Source organism: Colletotrichum tamarilloi, assembly GCF_030869305.1.
Source record: "Colletotrichum tamarilloi strain Tom-12 chromosome Unknown Scaffold_315.1, whole genome shotgun sequence".
Classification (NCBI taxonomy): domain Eukaryota; kingdom Fungi; phylum Ascomycota; class Sordariomycetes; order Glomerellales; family Glomerellaceae; genus Colletotrichum; species Colletotrichum tamarilloi.
Genome location: NW_026849698.1, coordinates 1,315 through 8,885, shown reverse-complemented (window position 1 = coordinate 8,885; position 7,571 = coordinate 1,315). Strand labels below are relative to the sequence as shown.

The 7,571-nt window shown below is 51.7% G+C and overlaps 4 protein-coding genes across 4 annotated transcripts; 2 read left to right on the top strand and 2 right to left on the bottom strand.

Moving 5' to 3' along the window:
- Nucleotides 1-1,186: 1,186 nt before the first annotated feature.
- CTAM01_17042 (uncharacterized protein) lies at nt 1,187-1,778 on the top strand (the record flags this gene model as incomplete). The annotated part of the gene is made up of 2 exons (XM_060533034.1): nt 1,187-1,365; nt 1,430-1,778. The coding sequence occupies 2 exons, from the start codon at nt 1,187-1,189 to the stop codon at nt 1,776-1,778; spliced, it is 528 nt and encodes a 175-aa protein (XP_060372391.1).
- A 437-nt stretch (nt 1,779-2,215) lies between these two features.
- Nucleotides 2,216-2,551, bottom strand: CTAM01_17041 (uncharacterized protein; the record flags this gene model as incomplete). The annotated part of the gene is made up of 1 exon (XM_060533033.1): nt 2,216-2,551. The coding sequence occupies one exon, from the start codon at nt 2,549-2,551 to the stop codon at nt 2,216-2,218; it is 336 nt and encodes a 111-aa protein (XP_060372390.1).
- Nucleotides 2,552-4,497: 1,946 nt separating this feature from the next.
- On the bottom strand, nt 4,498-5,097 carry CTAM01_17040 (uncharacterized protein; the record flags this gene model as incomplete). The annotated part of the gene is made up of 1 exon (XM_060533032.1): nt 4,498-5,097. The coding sequence occupies one exon, from the start codon at nt 5,095-5,097 to the stop codon at nt 4,498-4,500; it is 600 nt and encodes a 199-aa protein (XP_060372389.1).
- Nucleotides 5,098-7,019: 1,922 nt separating this feature from the next.
- On the top strand, nt 7,020-7,175 carry CTAM01_17039 (uncharacterized protein; the record flags this gene model as incomplete). Its single annotated transcript, XM_060533031.1, has 1 exon — nt 7,020-7,175. One exon carries the CDS (start codon nt 7,020-7,022, stop codon nt 7,173-7,175), a length of 156 nt encoding a protein of 51 aa, XP_060372388.1.
- Between the last annotated feature and the right edge of the window lie 396 nt (nt 7,176-7,571).

The window sequence follows — 7,571 nt, the reverse complement described above, 5'->3', positions numbered from 1 at the left end:
AATTGAATGGTAACCGTGGGCATTAGATTCATTAAGACGACTCTTATCAACCCCTCCATCTTGTGACCCGTGAGCCCTTTGCTGACAGCATTGGACCTTCTCAGCTGGCTCAATAGGGCGCCGGCATTAGAGATGTTGAAAGGACGTGGCTTTGCAAGGCAACCAGGAGAGGGAGGGTCAGGTTCCGAAGATCGGTAAATGATTTAGAGGGGTTAAGCAGCGAGAGCCAGGGCTCGTACCTTCCTGGCCGAGTTGATCTACTGAATCTGTAGAATATGGCGTCTTTTCCCTGGTGTTTACGGACTTGAAAGTACTGCGAACATCATCAAGCCCATTTCCAATGGGATTGCGCTTGATCTGTTCTGATAATCCGGTCATGGCGGATGGTAAGTGGTTGGTCAGTTAGCGGATGGGGTTTGCGGGCTTCTGCATCTTTGGTCGGCGACGCGGCTGTCGGAAACTTGATATTCCGAAGCCAACAAAAGACACTGCCCAATCAACGGCTTAAGGATGAGCCCCTCTTCATGCTAATCTGATTGGAGGGGTTGCTGGAGAGCCCGGACGATAGCGAAATAAACAGTCAGGGAAGCAATGCTCAGTGTACCCATTGGGCGTGAAGCCAGGGGCCGTATGAATAAGTTGGTGATCATTGACTTTAGGATAGCATCGATCTTCCGCCCCTCAAGGTGCCCAGGCGAAATAGATCCGGCCAAATGCATGTCTTGGTTTGCTTTGCTGGATTGACAAACGCATTGGCAGATTGGTCAGCGTCACTGGGGTACGGGGGTCTCAAGATATGGCAGGCTGGAGAACTACTGTTTGTGCACCGTAGCTCGAGATACGTAGCTGATGCCCCCGGCACTGCCAGCTCTTCGAGCGGAATGTCATGCAGTGCATAGTGAGAGTGCGCGATTGGCCGAGGACCATACGGATGCCGGCACAGACTCCAGCGCAACTTGGCTAGAGGAACTTGCATCTAAAAGCGCGCGCGTACGGCACATTATTGCGAAAGGGGAAGCTTGCGTGAGAAAATACGCATAGTGACACAACGCCTGGCCTGCCCGTCACGTTTGCCGTGATGAGTTATATGGCAGTCCAGCGCCATCAACGAAAACTAAGAACAACACCTGACTGGCTGTTCAATCCTCGCTTGATTCCATCACCGAACTGGGAATCAGCATCTGCCATGACTGCGCCTCTACGCGCCGCGCCTACCGACAGCATCTTTGAGCAACGCGACCCTATGGGGCGCTCGCACACGCTCGATCCTGATGGGGGCGTGGTGCTTGTCCTAGAAAATACGAATCCAGCTTTTGCCCTGTGGGATCAATGCACCACCGCCGGGCTTCAGGAACTTAACCTGTGGTACGATTCGCACTATCCGTGCTCGGAGACAAGGCCAACTGGCAAAGCTGACCATTTTGTACAGCCAGCCTGACAGCGCAACGCATCCTGAAACACGCGCCAGAGGCGAGCACGCAAGACTCACATCAGTCTCGTGGAATTCGATTTCGGCATTAAAGGCAGGACCAAAAGCAGAAGGCAGCTTCAGGAAATTGAGCAAAAAGGACAAGAGAAAGAAGAGGAGGCAAGAAGAGTCTAAGTCTCCAACGGTCGCGAATATAGATCCACTACAGGCCCAGCAGATGACTCTAAGCAACACAACCACACTTATCCCCATCCATTATGCCACTGCCGACCATACTGGAGGTCTGTCATCAGGCTTGAGTCCACAGTCCAGCAAGCAGGATGAATACGGTCGCCGAGTTCGGCAATGACATCTGAATGGTGCTGAATCCCCACGAGCGGAGATCCGTGCATGCAAAACCTTCCATCAGAAGTTGGAGGCTATGGCTTATGCGCATTCAGTGCACAGGCGGTGGCAATGCTAATTCTCCAGGGGAAAGATCCTGGTGGTGGAAAGGTGCAGTCAAGAAGCACAAATGCACGGCTACAGTAGCACACCAATCAAGGACCACTGTTCAAGACCAACTACATAAGAACCTCCCCATGAATCTGATAGCCTTATTCGAGGGAAGGCGCCTCCTTTCGCCACCTCCCGAGACTGTGCTCTCCGTTGACAAAGCAGCCTCGTCAGATTCCCCTCCCCACGCGCAGCTGTGTCTGTTTACGACTACTAGATTTCTTACTGCAATTTACCCTCCCCTAGGCATTAGTAAGAGCCCGATCATCCCTCCTAGGCAAAGGCCGCATGTTAACTTCGTTGATCTTCCAGCCAGTCAGGGCCGGCAGCAGTGTCGCTGGTCTCTTCCCTAAATACCGCAGATCCTTCTTGCTTGATGGTGGACATCAGGGGTGCTGTCAATTGTCTAAGCGCTCTTGCAAGCGTCAAAGCGTCATCCAGGTCATCTTCGTCGCCCTTCTTGGAAATGACAGCTCGTAGAGACTCTAATTTATCCCTGAAGTCTTCATATATCGCACGGGTCGCCGGAGGCATGGACGTTAGATTGGAGGTCTGAGTTTCTTCGACTCCCGGTGATGCGGACGCAGACGCGAAGACAGCTGCATGATGATTGTCGTTGCCGTCCATCTCGAGAACTAACTGTCCCTTTTACGATTAGGCTACCAGGGATTGAATGAGATGACTTTAGAGCTCTGGAATGGTCAAAGACACTCACTGCGCGATCAGTTAGTACTGAGCCTTGTGTTTGGTCACAAATCCGCGCACTCACCATAAGCATGGATCATGCCCCTAAATTTCGGACCAATATAGCGCGACCCGAGGTTGATCAGTGACAAAACAAGTGACCAGAGGGAGCGCAGGTAATACAGAGGTTGATGGATGATAGTTTTGCCGATTTCGATGCTCTGCTAACTGGTTCTCTTCCCGATTTCTGCCGTCTTTGTTAGCAGGTCTGCCAGGCACCCCTACACTGAAGGGCATCGACGTCATCGCTCGGAACATCTCCCGGTCTTCGGGCCATGGCGCTCTGGGCAACGTGAACAGCTGACCATGCAGTGCTATGTATGCTTGAATCTTTTGATGGTAACAATCTTGTCTCTTGAGGAAATTTTCGGAGGCATTTCGAGAGCCCTTTCGTTACGCACCGAGCCATGATGCTTGGCGTCAACGGCCGTTCTCTGCCAAGAGTGGCGCTAGGGAAAGTAGCAAATGGGCGTGTACTGTAGCCACATGCAACACCCATCATCTCAGACTAGCCAATGTTTCGAGTTCTGTGTCAATGTTGCCACGTGGTTGTGTCGATTAGGTCAGTGGTCGGTGGTCGCAAGCGGGTGCCGACAAGTCACCCCTCAACGGATGAACGTGTGGCAGATAGCTGGCTTCAAAAAAATGCCCTGCTCATCCAACGGGGACCTGTAGAAGTGGTGCAAATGGAAATGAAATACGGATGTAGGTACGAGGTTTCCCAGTAACAGTTCCATCGGAGGCGGCAAGCACACTGTCGGTGGTCGCAAGGGCCCATCAACTACCAGATCTTGCAACAGGCAACTTCCAACACGTGGCGGTGGCCACACCCGGCACCCATTCGCTTTCATATCTCTGCATTGCATTGGTCGTTGTAGGATACATTACCAACCAACCACAGGAGGAGATGGTAGACCCTGAAAGTCTCAGCTCTCGATCCATGATAGGTCGTGCACTGGGTTGGGGTTTATGATAGTAAGCGTCAAACTTGCGAGCTTCGAATGAGCAAACGGCCGTAGTTGCCCTCCAGTGGGTGCGATCTGGACCAGGCCCAGAATATGCGACGAGGTTGTGGATGCAGCGACATATGAAGCTAGCATTTACTCCGGGAGCACCCGGCCGGAGCATGTTTTGGACGTGACCTTTCCCGACGCCTTTTTCGGCGTGGCTCCTGCGTTCTTGAGGTCCCATATCGGCGAAGCCAGCAGACTTTCCCCTTGGCTTTCAGCGAGCTTTCTTTGAGCGACCGTCAGCTTTTACCGAGCGGGGCCTACATCCGCCGACAATACGGCCGTGGAGCTGTTTGCTCCTGTCACACATGAGCAGCATCAGCTTTCAGCAAGCAGTGCGCCCCCGCATTGACTTTAGTAGGCTGAAGCGTGAACCAACAGCCGAGAGAGTCACTTTGTCATGTACTGTACTTAGTGTGTACCTATCAAAAACTTGGATAGTACGGGAATGGGGTTGAACGCAACTGGCAATACATCGATTGAATTTGTTTGGGAAGGCTACCGAGCGTACGTCAAACACTCTTCCAACTGAGCGCGTCTTGACTGCAACCTATCCCGACGCAGGAGACACAATCATGTCTTGCAGTGCGCGTAACCTCAGCTTGAATACAGGCTTGACCCACCGCAAGCACCAAGATGAGCCGGACCACCGGGCGCGGGCCTTCAGCTTGATCTTCAGAACACCTCCACTCAAAAGCGCTGATATTTGGTACGGCAAGAATGTGGGATCCCGTACGATGAAAGAGCATCGCTAGTGATGACTGGAGGCTGAAGCTGATTATCAGGATACACCACTGCCTCCCTTGCATTCCGAGTCGTTCAGCGATTTTCCTCAGGTCTCTGGCACCAATCTAGAAATGCCTTAATTCGACGACAAAACGGAGATATGTCGTGAGTGTTGTTGTGGTTTCGCACGACCCAACCCTTAATCCAAGAAGCCAGGTCCACGGCTTCGGGATCGGAGTGGTGCCGGGCGGCTGCTGAGTATTGTGACGCAAGGTCTTTGTTCCTTTCCTGAGGCAGATACTTCACAAGGGCTTCGAGAATCGTCGTCAGGTCTGCCGAGCTTGGCACTCTCTGCTCAGGATCCGATACCGATGCTGCCATCAAGAGAGCAAGCGCTTTCGCGCCGTCTTCGTTTTTGACAAATGCGATTAAAGCGGCCGCAAAGTTGAGAAAACGACATCCGTCAGGAGTCGACGATATGACTGCGAAGCTTGTCTTCAGAGCATCCGAGTTTGCAATGGATACATCGATTTCCCAGAGTATCGGTATGCCATCTGTGGCTACAGTGCAGCCAAAACCCTGACACGCGAGGAGTGCTTCAGCATGAACATCGTCATTGGCCGCAGCGTACAACCAGCAGAGCTCAACCTGAGGCGGATAGTCCCATTGGCCCTTGGCCGCGTAGGTCGACATTTCGAAGTTGGGCGAGCACGAACGAACTCGATCCAGTGGAGGAGATGCGTCGGAGATCACAAGGGAACAAGGCGTTTTATGGAAGTTGGCTGCCTCAAGAAGAGAGCGGGAAAATTGTAGAGCGGAGACGTCTGGCTGGGCTGGCAATGGTGGGCTTGGCTGACTTCAACCTTGACACAGTGTGCTTTCCAGCATCACTCACGGCTGCTCGGTGATAGCGCCGTTAGCTGGTGATTGTTGTTCGGAACATCTCAGGTGTCTCCAGGCTATGTCACGCAACCCCTGCCTTGTGCGGGCGGTGCCGGTCAGCGACGCAGCAGTGGCACGAGGGAACTCGCTGGTGGAGTGTGTTGGACCAACTACCTTAGTAATGAGATTTGCCAGGTCGGTGAACTAGCTATGGTCCACCAACCCCCGTATCTAATTCGGATCCTCCGCTTCGATGCTCTGCCACGTCTGTTCTTGGCAACCCCTTGCCAAGCTCCAGCGCGTGGTACAATATTGGGAATGTGAGCAATTCCTACAGGGGTCAGCGAAAAGGGATTCATCTCATATTCAACACACTTCTCTCTTTCCGCACGGACGTTTGATATCTTGGCACCAACACAGTCTGGCTTAGTACGGGAGTACTTAGCCCAGAAAAACCTTAAGTTGACAGGGGTGCTCCATCCATGGTTTGGGGCAGACATTGGCTTCGGTGTCATCACCAGCAGGGGTTCTAAGTGGGTTGGAAAGCCGATTCTGGATTACCCAACCTCTGTTACTGGAGATGGAGAGCTTGCCCAAGTGTTTGGCATGTAAATCTGTGAGCCAGGGTTTAATATACACTGTGTAAGCATCAAAAACGGTTTATGTGTCTGTGCGGAAAGAGATCAGAGAGTTGAAGAAGGTGAAGGCCTTTTCGCGGACTCCTGTACCGCCGATATTCTGCCGTGTGGCCAGGGCGTACACGAACTGAAGAAAGCTCTCGCGTAGCTTCTCTGACCCAGGCCGATTGGTGAGGCGTGTAGCACCCTGCTGCGAAGACCAGGGACCTCACTGGACCCCGCCGGGGTTTACAGTAGAATTCGAATTTGGTTTCCGTCCTTGTAGATAGGAATTATTCCGTGCACAGACATATGTGGATCTCCTAATTGACGGGATACACACCGAGACCCAACAAGTACCTTCATCGATGACCTTCACAGTAACGCCAGAATCGCTTTTTTACTGTATTCTAATTTTAGCCCAATGTTGCATACTGTCGAGACTGCACTTACTGTCACCATTTGTGGATGTTGGATAATGCAACATGGGTGTAATCCACGAACACAGTGTAGAAGCAATTTCTGACTTCGGCTATGGGGGTCATCAAAAAGGTACCGTCGGAGCGTTGTCATGTACCCTGTCAGCAAACGGATCCACAAACATATGTGCGCAGAAGAGTTTTTCTTCATGGACAAGGAAACCGATTTCGATATCTACTGTACGTTCAGCCAACGAGACAAAAGTTCGCGCGGAAGATAGTATCGTGGCTAGGGGAGTGGTAGAAGCGGGAAGCGGGGCCGGGGTCTCACCACGGGCTGTAAGTTACCACAGCGTGCACGCCCGATTGAAGCGGCTGTCGTGCCTTGGTGGCAAGACTGTATGGAGAGCCGTCACCAAGAAGCTATTGTACTGAGCAAAGAGAAGAATTGTACGGCCTAGAGGTTTGAAGGCGATGCACAATCACCGGAGATACAATAAGTACAGTAGATATCGATTTTGGCTTCCGTCCTTGCGGGCAGAAATTGATCTGTGCACAGACATATATGGTCCCGTTTGCTGACAGGATACATACTGATCAAGTACATTCATCGATGACCTCCACAGTAAGGCCAGAATCGCTTCTTTACTGAGGTTTTCTTTTTGACCTATGTTGCATACTGTACAGTTTTGTGCACATGTCGCTTCCTCTCTCACAAACATTCTCAATGTTCGAGAAGCCGAAACCTGCTGTGATGGGTCTCCACAAACCTCTGGTCATGGCTATAGCAACTGGTTTGCGAACAAAAATGTGGGTCAGGATGGCGAACGACAGTGCGAGTGGCAACGCGTAATCAAGAGCTACTCCAAAGCATCAATAACCGGCTTTCACAGCATTCATTCTCGCACATCTGATCGTGGTCGCATGTACACAGTAAGAACGACTATGGGCCCAGCCTGTGTGGATCAAGTCCAAAAAGATGAAGTGTGTTGCCAAGAGGAAGCAACATATGATCAATACTATAGAGACTACACTTGCCATCGCTGTTTGTGGACAACATGGGTCTATTCCATGGACACAGTGTAAATGCAATTCCTGACTCCGGCTATGGGGGCCATCAAGCAGGTACCGTCAGGGCATTGTCGTGTGCTCTGTTGGCAGACGGATTCACAAACATCTGTGCGCGGATCAATTTATGCCCGCAGAGAAGGAAACCGATCTGTATCCGATTTAGGAGGCAAGGATATCA